Raw genomic sequence first — 11,982 nt, 5'->3', positions numbered from 1 at the left:
GTCACATAGAAGAAATAAATGTAGATTACATTTTTTTCACATCAAGTTTAAATCTTATCTTCTTTTTCAAGAATAAAACACGACACCAACTCAGTTGATAAAATATATGACTATAGGCAAAAGGTAAATGATTTTTTGCTGCCTTTCCCTTTTGCTTAGTGACAAAGCCTTCCTCCTCTTCATGTGTTAGGGGTGCACTATATTAAGGAGTATCTCCCGCCCCCCAGTCTTTTGGAAATGAAAGGTACAGATCAGCTGCATCTCACAATTCTATAATCATCTAAATCAAAAGCTGAGAGAAGTAGGAGGAGGAGAAATAAAAAGCAGAGGGAGGATGACTTGTAGGCAGTGTGGAGTGCAGTTACTAGCATCCTTCTCTACGCCTGTGCGAGTTTCAGTCTCTGTGCAAGCAGTGTCTCCTTTCAGTTAACCATGCAGCCTCCGCTCTAACACTGTGCAATGAGGGTGCTGTGCCCTCCAAGCAGCCTGCTCCAGGGGCTTGTGGCTCTGCTGGCTATCTGCATCCAGCCTCCAACCCTAGGATGGAATCAACAGGGTCACACAGAAGAGGATGTCTTCTTACTCCCCATTAATTCCTCCAGCAGATCCTTGGCCAACCTGGGTTTTGATCTACAAACTGAAAAAAGCACCACTGTTGAGAGTGTCCAAGAACTGAAGGCTACCCAGGCAGGACATACCCAGAGCCTGACTTCTTCTTCTTCTCCTGTATCCTCTTCCAGCAGCACATGGGATAAAAGCAGAGACACTTTGATTGTGTCTTCTCATACCCATCCAGACTTTCATGCCTCGCCGTCTCAGCAGCAGGTGTCCACTCACTGCAACATCAGTGTGCACAGGCTGATGCTGACCTCCCTGCTAGTTCGCTGGGGTCGTCAATTGGGTTTCCAATGTGACCTGTTGCTCTTTTCTACCAATAATCATGGTAGAGCGTTCTTCTCCGCTGCCTACAATCGTGTTGTTTCCCCAGTTATCATTGAGCATCTTGGGGTCTCTGGGGCCCAGCAGGAATTTCGCCTGTGTGTAGGGTGTGGATGGTCAAGAAGCAGAAGAAGTGGCCACCTTAGACATCAACATGCATCTTCTGCTGCCTCTTCCACTTTTTCTTTCCTTTCATCATCCGCAACAGACCCTCATAATTCTTTGCAAGGGGAAACCCTGAATTTCTGCTGCCTGGATTTTAGTTTAGAAGAGCTGAGAGGGGAGCATGGCTGGCGAATGAATCGGAAGCCCATTGAATCCACTTTGGTGGCCTGTTTCATGACTCTTGTTATTATTGTTTGGAGTGTTGCTGCCCTCATCTGGCCAGTGCCTATAATTGCAGGCTTCTTGCCTAATGGTATGGAGCAGAGAAGGACAAGCAGCAAATAGCAATTGCACTTTAAATTGCACTCTAGTTTATTACAGTAGTTAGACATTGTGTAATGTGCTGTGATTTTTTTATTTTTCAGTTTTGTATTATCGAAGACATGTAACTTAATACTCTTTAAATGACGGATTTGAAGAAAAATAGCAGGTATAACCAATTTTATCAGTTGTGATTTTAAGTGGATATATGAGCATACACCTTTATGAATGTAGATCTCTAAGTACGCACAGAATAAAAGGGTTCATTTAAACTATTATTGAAAAATTGCAGAAAATATACTGTAGATCTTTGCAACTTACATATGAAAAACATCTGGTGCCAATGGTAAGTGACATCTGATTTATAAATTGTCAAACAGTGGCAGGTGTTAAATGTAACCATATTTTACAATTGCAGAACTATTAATATGAAACACTATTACATTTCATATATGGCATTTAATATGTACGCTTAATATATATTAAATGTTTAATTAAATATTTGATTTAATTAAGATATGAATATGTTGAAATATTTTAATGCTAATTACCTAAGGACCTTTATTTGTATATAATAGTATCAGTCATGAATGTATACTCTGCTTATTCTTATCATTTGCATTCTGGGGAGATATAAATAATTTGTTAATTATAGGACAATGTCATCATTGCTAGCCCACCAGGATTTCCTGTAACCTGGTCAAGGGTGCACAGTAGTAGGATCTGCTAATTTTACAGGAGAGATGACAAACTGAATCCATTACCCTCCCCTGTAATAAGCTCCTCTGAGAATGGGAGCGGAGGTTTCCCAGAAGTGGAGACATGTTTCAAGGGATTTCCCTCGGTGATAAGGTTGGAAATCACCAATGTGCACCAGGAGAAAAAATAGACAAACCTACAAGGCATTGTATTGGGCTTAGATCATGCACATGGGGTTTTACATTCATACTGTGCATCATGGCCAATATATATATATATAAATATACAGATAGATAGATATATATTCTTAATTAAAATTCATTTCTAATCTTAGTACCCTAAGCATAATTGCTTTTTTACTGTGACTTTCAGAATCACCATATGACCATAAATGTAAATATGCAGGTTACTATTTTAGAGCATTTAAAAGTTTTTGTGCCTTTCTAGGCTGATCCTGCGACTCCATTCCTTCTGAAAAATTCCACCTTTTACAGTACTTTAAATATACAGCAAAACCACACCAAATGATCATCTCTTTGGGAAGATACCTCCATTAGTTAGATGAAGTCTCCTATTTTCTGTTCCACCCTTCATTGATCATCTTCTAGAAAATAACCATTTTCTAGAAGACCACTTTTCAATGCGAATTTGGGTGGTCGTCTCAAAGAGGTATCACTTTACTATGTAAACTGTTTTCTTTAGGCTTTTTTCCAGAACACCTTCTTCTCTAAAACACTTGGTCAGTGAACATGAAAAACACTTGCGTTAAAAAGAGGTAAATTATCGCACTTAAGGGGATTGTCCAGGAGTGGCAAAAAGCCCTTTGAGTGACTCCCTTATAGCCATGTCATGATGTTTGCAAAGTACCAAAGAAATAGTGTTTGCAAAGTGTTTTTGTCAGCTGGGACCCAGAGTTTACTCTGTGTACCTGGTGCAGCATGCATAGGTTTTTTTGATATGGTGGTTAGTTAAATCTAACCCAATGACATTGTAATTAAAGGGGTTTTTAAGATCTTTAATAATGAGTACCTATAGTTAGGATAGGCCACCAATATCAGATCATTAGAGGTCTGACTCTTGGTAGTCAGCTAAAGGGGCTGCACACGGTCTTTGTTTATAAGGCACAGCGCTGTACATTATGTAGTGGCTATGTCTGGTACTGCAGCTTAGTTCTATTCAAGTCAATGGAAATGAGCTTCAGTGTCAAGCTCAGCCACTACATAATGTACATATACCTACATATATACCTGGGTCATATAAACATTGGAGGGGATGCAGTGCTCACTGGAGAGCTTTCAACCCCTTAAAGATAGGGCTGCAGGTAGTCAGACCCATAGCAATCTGGTGTTGATCAATAAAGTCATTCAGGATGAGTGCGACTTAGTTCTAATAACGGAAAGAAAAAGTTTGTATAAGCCATCTGTTGCAAGCTGAGCACCACTCCGAAGATTATGGGTCCTGGCTGGCCCAGATATATGAGCGATGTCTGTCTTTCCGCTATGAGAGTCATGTACATGAGTGCCAGCTCTTCTTCTATTATTGAAACAAAATGAACATACATTATATCCTGCTACAAGCAAAAGCAACAGTGCACACAAACAACATAGGGCACCCAGCGAACACCGACCCTGATTAAAAAAAAAGCACAAAAGGCATCCCACAACGTCAGGGTGTACCCAAATCAGGATGGTCCTAACCTCTGGTATTAAAACCTTACCATGTGCCAAAGTGACATTAATGTGAATAAGCACCAAGCAGGACCGGGTCCTGAATATGGATACTCAGCATTGGGAAGCTATATAAATGTAATGTCCAGCTCAAAGAAAGGGAGGTCACATCCTTACCTACACTAAGTGCAGAAACCTGAAAATTATCCGTAAAAAATTAACTGGAGTATAAGTTGGTATACATTCAAAATATAGGAGCATGTTCACACTGGTCGTTAAACAGAAAATAACTAGGATAGAAACAAAATGAACATATACTTTGTTGCAAGCAAACAAACAAAAGAAACACAGGGCACCCAGAAAACACCATCCCTGATCAAAAAAAGCCTGGGATGGCTTTTGCATTTTTAGTCTTATCCGGGTCGGTGTTTGCTGGGTGCCCTATGTTGTTTATGTGCACTGTTGCTTCTGCATGTTTGCTTGCAGCAGGATATATGTTCATTTTGCTTCTGTCTTAGGTTCTGTCTGTTTAGTGGCCTGTGTGAACATGCTCCTATATTTTTCATGCATATCAACCTATACTCCAGTTCATTTTTTCGGTTAGGATTCTTCTATTATTACTGTTTTCAAAGTCATGTAAAACCCCTTTAAGGAGCTCTGTAGCTGTTTAACAAAGGAAGTGTGAACATTAATTAAGATATGGCAATTCTTAAATTGTATTTCTATAAACAGGTCATTGGGTTTAATCTTTAAATAATAATCTCATATGTTTTGGAGTCATTACTTTTGGGGTTCAACAACTCCAACATTTTCTAGAAATAATCTCAGCTACCCATAGTCTGAACATACAGTATCAAGATCTGCTGAAATGTTACCGACATTCTTAGATATTAAATTAGCACATGTTGATGTGCAATAAAAGGTCCTTTTGGCGACTCTATGAATTGCAAGGAAAGAATAAAATAAATATAAAAAATGAAGAGAGAGAAGATTGACAAAGTATAGTCTGACTTGATAGTCCCATAGGCAGCTGATTGCTACTTCCTTCATGATTAGGGCACAAATACATATATTGAAAGTAATGCTCCACTTTTAATTAACATATTAATCAGTGTAGTCAGAAAATGTCAAATCTTTCCAATATAGAAAAAATAATAATGCAATTGAGCCAGTCTATTTACAGCACTGCCCATTATGAAATCACAATATTAAACATAGGCATATAATAGGAAAGACGGCGGACAATACCAGCTTACTGATAGTTTCCATGTAGCAACTAGTGATTTGTTTTCTAAAGTACAGAGGCCAAATAAAGTAAAAAGTAAGCAGAAACAACAAAAAGTGTAGTTTTCTAATACAAAGATGATAGAGTTTATTTTTACTGACTTTATAGATGATGTTTATCAAGGAAAAGCTTCACTTTAAATCACATAGGTCTTTAAAGGGTTTATCCAAGACTTTTTTTTTTTTTACTGTGGATCTAAGAACTAACAGGTAGATAGTTACTACCTACCTGCCTGTTGTGCCTGTCGCTTGCACAGAGTGGTCACAGACCACTCCTGCCAGCGATTCACCGGCTTCCGCTGGTTTCACGTCGATAGATCAGCAGCTTCTTTTCCGCTCTGCTCTGTTGAAGGAGTGTTTCACAGTTGGCTCCCCACTGCCTAACTGCGGGGAGCCGGCGGTCAATAAGCATGACGTTGGCAGTCATGCCCCATGGACAGAGCAGCCTGGAAGAGGAAGAGCTGCTCTGTTAATGTTGAGCAGCTGAATTGCCGGTAGCAGTACGAGTCTATTACTCCTACTACCCCTTTAAAGGTGAAGTGTGTAGCAATTGTGGGATTCCCTGGCTGCCTTTACACTTGGAAATTTGTGAAATATATCACATCCTCTTAGAAATTCAGCTGCAGGTCACAGGGCGGTTGGGTAAGAGGCTAAACAGGAATACATAGCTGTTAGTGTGTCATATACATTTGCCTGACAGTGCTTCCGATGTTGAAGAATGTGTAGGTGTAAAGGCTGATTAATTGTTAGAGGAAAACATGAACTTTGTATTCTAAGCAAAATCCATTTTCATGATTCATTTTGACATTTACTGTTGTACCTTACATAGGAGAAGACAATCAGTCACACAGAGCTGCAAATTATGGAACTCAAACTATAGCTAAAAAGGTTGCATTCGTTAGACTGTACAAGTCAATTACAATTAAAATTGATTGTACATAAATGCAGTCATAGAAGGTTTGACGAGAAACTGCGGAATATTATAGTGCCAGCAATTTCTCTTATGATTGCATAGTTATTGCCGATTTACTACACTTCACTATATGCTTGAGTGTTCTTGGGGTTTTTGGTCCCATACCCGGTCTGCTTCTTTATCTGACGACAGAATGTTAATATTATTACCGGAATAAAGACTTTTTTAATACATGAAACTTGAGTAGGGTTTTCTTTCCAATTATTACTTCGAACACTTAACGTGGATTTTATTTTTTACTAATCTTCTTTGTCATTTACTTACTCCTAATGAATTGCAGAGATTCTCTTATTCAGTTATCAGTCTTGTGACACAATTTCCCTTTTCTGTTTTCGGCCGATATCATTTGCCTTGCATCCATCACTTGCTCTCAGCTGACTGGTATCCATCGCTTATGTACGTACCGTGAGGATTCATGTCACATACATGGGCTGGGTGAAGCTCTGATTATCATACCACATGTGCATGATTTAGGCTATGTTCATGTGCTGTGAATAAAAAAAACAGGGATCATTGCCATGGCATCAGTAGCCGACATAACTAGACCCGGATACTAATTAGTAGGAGGTGTCGAACAGTTGCATGGAATAGAATGAATTGTAGTATGGAGTTCACTGCTACGGCTCCGACATGCCTCCAAACCAACAGGAGATCAAAGAATAATAAAAAGATATTTGTGAATAAAAGAGATTCATTACTGCTATATTATTCTTTTATATGCTGGTTTAAATTTTTTTTTTTTTTGCATTCTATATAAACCTGTTAAAATTAACTTTGAAGTTGTGTGAAGAGTGATAGATAAGAATACATATTGTCCCATAATTATATATTGAAAGCCACTGAAAATAACACTTGGTGTAAGGGAAAATGTTAAGAAGTTTTTGTGTTCTTTTTGTGTTTGCGTGGGTTTCCTCCGGGTTCTCCGGTTTCCTCCCACACTCCAAAAACATACTGATAGGGAATCTAGATTGTGAGCCCCAATGAGTAAAATAAATAATTATGATCCTAATCCATGATTAACTTTTGGACCATAGAAACTTATGAATATGGGAATATAGCAGGAACTAGAGCCAAGGGGGAGTGCATTTTATAGCAGAGAAATTGTCAGTCTTGACACTTAGGCCTGGTTAGTTTGAGCTTCTAAGGATGGACAAATGGACATTACCTTTAGCTGTGTTCCCTAACTCTGGTCCTCAAGAGCCACCAACAGATCATGTTTTCAGGATTTCCTTAGTATTATCGCCCAGGTGATAATTCCATCACCTGTGCAGTACTAAGGAAAACCTGAAAATATGCACGGTCCCTCCTGAAACAGGACGTTATCAGGGGGGCAGCGCTGCAGTTACTACAGTTTCTTGTATAGCCACCCTATGAAGGTGTCCTGGATCCATGGTGATAGACGCGGTAGGAGAGGTGAGTGCAGCGTCCGCACTTTGCTTCTATCTCCGCCTTTGCTAGGTCTAAATGTGAAACCAGACGTCATCAGGAGGAGGAGTTAGAAACAGTGAGTGACATCATCGTCCCACAGCTCATAGCACTGCCCTCAAACGAATGGTCATCAGGGGGCGAACATAGAAACAATGAGTGACACCAGCGCTCAAAGGACATTTTAGGTGCCAGACCAACCCTTTAAGCCCAGGACTGTGACGCGCTCAGGGAATGGGGACGACTCGGCGCCCGGGCCTTGTTGTTGCCTGATCTTGGGGGATGTCGCGGTGGTCGGCTCCCAGGCCCGTACCCTGGGGTCACTCTTAAAAGAAGGGGGGAAGTTATATGGGATAGGGAATGTTCGTGACGCCACCTGTGGTGTCTGGTGTGGATCACCAGCGCTGTGACAGTCCTCTGAGGCCGGTGTTCAGGCAGCTTAGTTGGTGCAGCTCCCCACAGTTGGAGCAGGGCCTCAGGGCAGTGTAGGAGAAGGATGCAGGACAGTGGGGACAGTTCACTTCAGTACCTTTTACTGGTGGTGTTTCTGGCACGGTCCAGGGTACTTCAGGGTGAAGGGTGCATATCAGGACTCTCCCCAGTGAGCGGGTGTGGGGCCTCCTGTTCCTTGCCTTTCCTTGATAAGTTTCTGACCTGCCTGGAGCTAGGCCTAACTTGGTCTCTGTCTTGCACCTGGTGACCTGGTGGTAGGGCCTTCTGTTGGAGATCACACTCCCTTGTCTCTTGGGCCTCCGTGACTCCTGACCCTGGTACGTAATCAGCTTTTGGTGTTCCTGGGACATATAGTTCGCCAGGGGTTCCGGTTGTTTCTGCTGGATGTAAGGAATCCCTGCAGACGTGGACCCGGTGTCCAGTAAATGGTTTTGGGGTGAGCTGGTTAAGCTCCTCTGCCCCCTATGTTGCTTGCTTACTCCACTCACCTTCGGCCACGCTCGGGGCCCTCTCTAGGCTCCACACGGGCAGTAGGCCTCGCTACTCTTCACCGCTCTTTTTGGCGTCGGCACGCCCTAGGCTCACTAACTCGAGCTCTCTGAGTCTGGACTGAACTGACTGAGCTCCACTGCAGGCTAGCTTCTGCAGGAGCTCCTCTCAACAGACTGACTGCCTAATTCCACCCTCCAGTGTATATATATCCCTATCTGGGCTCCCTCTGGTGGTCTGAGGTGGTAGGGTGGAGGTGTGTGAATGCTATGAGGGCCTCTTGTGGAGAAGTCCATCCATGCACCCCTCTGGGATCTGTGGCACCAATGCGCAGCAGGGCGCCACAACTGGAAATGTAGAAAGATTACTGGAACTATTGTAAGATTGTTGGAAAGGTGTTCACATACTGAAGGTCAGCCAAGTCTGTGTCTTCCATCATTTTCCTAAGCTCAAGGAAATAGAAGAGCATCAATAAATTGAAATGTTTAGCTATGATCTGTTATTTCTCCTTCCTATTTTAGTAGTGTTTTGCATATTTGTCACCTCATTTTGTCTTTTTTTAATCATTTTTCTTGTAAGTAGTATACTTTTATCTTTCATAACTTTGGACTTTGTATGCTGTAAAGAATCCATAACCTTTAGAGAGCATGTGGCCTTTTGACTGCTGGACAACATGAAATGCTTCAAATTTTGTATGAATAATTTGAAGAAGGCCATTAAGGTAATTTTATATTCCAGCATGACCAGTGGGATACATAGATATCACAGAGTCCCATAGCAAAAGTTCTAATTGGGTCCCTCCTCCCCCCAAAAAATAGTGACATATTTGGCAGGATCAATTTTTTTTATAAACCAAGAGAAGGACTTGTACTGTGGCACTTACATAGTAATTATGTCCCTATTGAAACTCTTTAGGGTTTTCAGCAGTAATACCCCTTTTATGGCCATTGTAAATTGTGATGCTCCCATTTTATCCTTCCACATGGAATTCAACTTATTTTTCTTCATCAAAGTCTTGCCTTTTAAGGGTCTGGAATTTACCTTTCTCTTATTGGATATACTACACTTGGTCATTATGAAGCTCCCTGCTCCTATGAGTCTTGAGCGGTGAACTGGTTTCAAAAACCCTTTTTCACTGATGTATTGATGTCATCGTGCCTGCAGTGCACGGAGTCTCAGACTCACCGGCACAGGCTGAATGGTGGATGACGGAGAATTCAGCTCCCTGATCCACCATTCTCCATTCTATTCAACAGTATCTGCGTCCTAAGGATCCGGATTCTGCTGAAATTGTGATGACGGAGGTAGGAGAGGGGTCCAATGCCAGGCACTGGGTCCGCCTGATTTGCAGGCCCCATAGTGACTAAACCCAGTGCACAAAGCAAGGTCCATAAAGGCATGCTTCAGGAAATTTGGTAAGTAATAACTTGATGGACCCGCACAGAGCCTTAATGAGCTAGAACAGAGATTGTGTGCCACAGAATTTTCCAACACTAGTGTCTGATTTCACAAATGTTTTTCTGGATGAATTCACAAAAATTCCTATTGACACACACTCAAATCTCATAGTGAAAACTGATTTACCTGCAACCAATGCCTTATGTGCACAAATGGACAGAAAAAAGTCTGTGAACAAAAACATTTATCACTTCTCTGAGTTTGATGGTGTGATTGCTGATAATTTCAGACAAAAGAAATGAATGACTGATCACACTAAGCGGACAGCGATTTATTATTTGAATAAAGGTTTTTTACAACCTTGAGCATTTTAACATTTTATTGGTTGAGCACCATTTAACAACTTGGTATAACCATTCCATTGGAGATGCTCAGTTATCAATAAATTAATTACCAGGAGGCGTAACAGAGGCATCTTGGAGGAGTGGATTTATTTATATGAAATTAACAATATTGGGATGGGTTCAGACTTCCATTCAAATTAACCGAGGAACATCCACAAGTGGTGGATACATACAGTGGGGGAAATAAGTATTTGACCCCTTGCTGTTTTTGTAAGTTTGCCCACTGACGAAGACATGAACAGTCTATAATTTTAAGGGTAGGTTAATTTTAACATTGAAAGATAGAATATCCCAAAAAAAAAAAAAAATCAAGAAAATCACATTGTATAAATTAGATAAAATCATTTGCATTTTGCAGTGAGAAATAAGTATTTGATCCCCCTACAAACCATTATGAGTTGAGGTTCCTACAGACCAGTTAGGCGCTCTTAATCAACTCGTTACCTGCATTAAAGATAACTGTCTTACATAGTCACCTGTATAAAAAACTCCTGTCCACAGACTCAATTAATCCGTGAGACTCTAACCTCTACAACATGGGCAAGACCAAAGAGCTTTCTAAGGATGTCAGGGACAAGATCATAGACCTGCACAAAGCTGGAATGGGCTACAAAACCATAAGTAAGACGCTGGGTGAGAAGGAGACAACTGTTGGTGCAATAGTAAGAAAATGGAAGAAATACAAAATGACTGTCAATCGACATCGATCTGGGGCACCATGCAAAATCTCACCTCGTGGGGTATCCTTGATCATGAGGAAGGTGAGAGATCAGCCTGAAACTACATGGGGGGAACTTGTTAATGATCTCAAGGCAGGCGGGACCACAGCCACCAAGAAAACCATAGGTAACACATTACGCCTTAAAGGTTTAAAATCCTGCAGTGCCCGCAAGGTCTCCCCACTCAAGAAGGCACATGTGCAGGCCAGTCTGAAGTTTGCCAATGAACACCTGGATGATTCTGTGAGTTATTGGGAGAATGTGCTGTGGTCAGATGAGACAAAAATTTAGCTCAACTCGCCATGTTTGGAGGAAGAAGAAGAAGGACATCGTCTCAACTGTGAAGCATGGTGGGGGAAACATTATACTTTGGGGGTGCTTTTCTGCAAAGGGAACATGACGACTGCACCGTACTGAAGGAAAGATGGATGGGGTCATGTATCGCGAGATTTTGGCCAACAACCTCCTTCCGTCAGTAAGAGCATTGAAGATGGGTCGTGGCTGGGTCTTCCAGCAAGACAATGACCCAAAACATACAGCCAAAGCAACAAAGGAGTGGATCAAAAAGAAGAACAGTAAGGTCATGGAGTGACCTAGCCAGTCTCCAGACCTTAATCCCATAGAAAACTTATGGAGGGAGTTGAAGCTCCGAGTTGCCAAGCAACAACCTCAAAATCAGAATGATTTAGAGATGAACTGCAAAGAGGAGTGGACCAAAATTCCTCCTGACATGTGCGCAAACCTCATCATCAACTCCAAAAAATGACTGACCACTGTGCTTGCCAACAAGGGTTTTGCCACTAAGTATTAAGTGTTGTTTGCCAGAGGAATCAAATACTTATTTCTCACTGCAAAATGCAAAAAAAATTATCTAAATTTATATAATGTGATTTTCTTGATTTCTTTTGGGATATTCTATCTCTCAATGTTAAAATTAACCTACCCTTAAAATTATAGACTGTTCATGTCTTTGTCAGTAGGCAAACTTACAAAAACAGCAAGGGATCAAATACTTATTTCCCCCATTGTATCTGTACATGCACACATACAACACACAGACAGAAAATACACTTGTGTGAACCTGGCCTTGTTCTAACAGTTCTGGA

At 41.1% G+C, this 11,982-nt stretch overlaps 1 protein-coding gene across 1 annotated transcript; it reads left to right on the top strand.

Annotated features, from left to right (window-relative positions):
• Nucleotides 1-272: 272 nt before the first annotated feature.
• TMEM158 (transmembrane protein 158) lies at nt 273-6,164 on the top strand. Its single transcript, XM_073678166.1, has one exon. It carries the CDS (start codon nt 460-462, stop codon nt 1,387-1,389), a length of 930 nt encoding a protein of 309 aa, XP_073534267.1. The 5' UTR covers nt 273-459; the 3' UTR covers nt 1,390-6,164.
• The last annotated feature ends 5,818 nt before the right edge of the window (nt 6,165-11,982 follow it).

The sequence above is a fragment of the Phyllobates terribilis genome, unplaced genomic scaffold (assembly GCF_046119375.1).
Source record: "Phyllobates terribilis strain yellow unplaced genomic scaffold, ASM4611937v1 Scaffold_4__5_contigs__length_816908805, whole genome shotgun sequence".
Taxonomy (NCBI): domain Eukaryota; kingdom Metazoa; phylum Chordata; class Amphibia; order Anura; family Dendrobatidae; genus Phyllobates; species Phyllobates terribilis.
The sequence above is the reverse complement of the archived record's forward strand: the minus strand, read 5'-3'. Positions and strand labels throughout refer to the sequence as shown.

Excerpts from the sequence above, each read along its gene's own strand:
- TMEM158 (XM_073678166.1), top strand. The coding sequence starts at position 460 with ATGAGGGTGCTGTGCCCTCCAAGCAGCCTGCTCCAGGGGCTTGTGGCT.